Here is a 1,141-nt window from a genome sequence, read left to right as displayed (position 1 = left end):
TAATTATCAATTAACTCAAAAATTCCCGTCAATGCCTTTTTCTTCCCGCCCCCCCCCCTCCTCCATCTAGGCGCCGTATCTATATTATTACAAATTCACCAAACTAATAGCAAATAACAATTCGAGTAATAATTAAGATAATCGATCATTCGAAATTATACCCAATTTTTCAATTGGTAGAAGGATAAAAATAGAAATAATAAGAATCAAGGAATCATTGATAAGGATTTTCAAATTTCACCGACGATAAATTGATGCATTACATCCGGTGTGGCAGGATCGAAACCGACCACATCCAGCATGCCGTTGTCGTTCGGGTCGGCAATGGTGAAACCAGCAGAGACCATGCCCACAACAATCAGCTTAGCGTCAGTGATACCTGTACGTTCACGGTAGAAATGCAACGCGGTCGCCGGCTTCACCCGTCCAGCCCAAGTCTCACAGTCGGTGTAAACAATAAACGCATCGTAAAGTTTTTGATTTTTCAACGCCCAAAGCATCGGCATAGCACAGTCAGTGGCACCGAAATCCAAATCTTCAATTTCTTCCAAAAATTTATCCAGTGTAATATTTTTGGGCATCTTCAGTTCAGTCGGCACACTGGTGAAAGCCATCAAATCTGCCGTCTGTTCCGTGCGGAAATGAATCATGCACATCGCTGCCGACGCCTCTCTCACGGTAAGACTGGTATTCCTGATCGATGCGCACATCGATCCGCTCACATCCAAGCCAATCAACAGCCGCTTCCCAGTTGGAAGCACATTGCCGAAAGAGTGGTAGAATGCTCGCTCCAAGGCGGCGACCACGGTCGGTTCTGGATCCCATCTCAATCTGCTGTGCGACGTTCTACCTTCTTTATAATTAACATACGCCAGCAACAGAGCCATCGGGTGCACTCTGGCGGCTCGAAGTGCTTCGGTGTCATTCAAACGTTCCACAACCAAATTCGTAGCTTCACTTCCGGGTATCAGAAGACCAGCGACGGTCATTCGATTCAAAGTGCGAACCGTTGCCGTCAACGGCATCTCTTTCAGCAGGGCTTGCCAAATGTGTTGCTGACAACAAACGTTGCGCACCTTGTCGCGACGAATTAAACCTCTCAATAGCTGCGCACAATTCAATTCGTTCCTGAACTGCTTTT

At 46.3% G+C, this 1,141-nt stretch overlaps 1 protein-coding gene across 1 annotated transcript; it reads right to left on the bottom strand.

Moving 5' to 3' along the window:
• Positions 1-230: 230 nt before the first annotated feature.
• On the bottom strand, positions 231-1,025 carry Tsp_14263 (ribonucleo protein). Its single transcript, XM_003371040.1, has one exon. The coding sequence runs from the start codon at positions 1,023-1,025 to the stop codon at positions 231-233; it is 795 nt and encodes a 264-aa protein (XP_003371088.1).
• Positions 1,026-1,141: the final 116 nt, after the last annotated feature.

This window comes from Trichinella spiralis (genome assembly GCF_000181795.1).
Source record: "Trichinella spiralis strain ISS 195 chromosome Unknown Scfld104, whole genome shotgun sequence".
NCBI lineage: Eukaryota > Metazoa > Nematoda > Enoplea > Trichinellida > Trichinellidae > Trichinella > Trichinella spiralis.
The sequence above is the reverse complement of the archived record's forward strand: the minus strand, read 5'-3'. Positions and strand labels throughout refer to the sequence as shown.

Excerpts from the sequence above, each read along its gene's own strand:
- Tsp_14263 (XM_003371040.1), bottom strand. The coding sequence starts at position 1,025 with ATGCCGTTGACGGCAACGGTTCGCACTTTGAATCGAATGACCGTCGCT.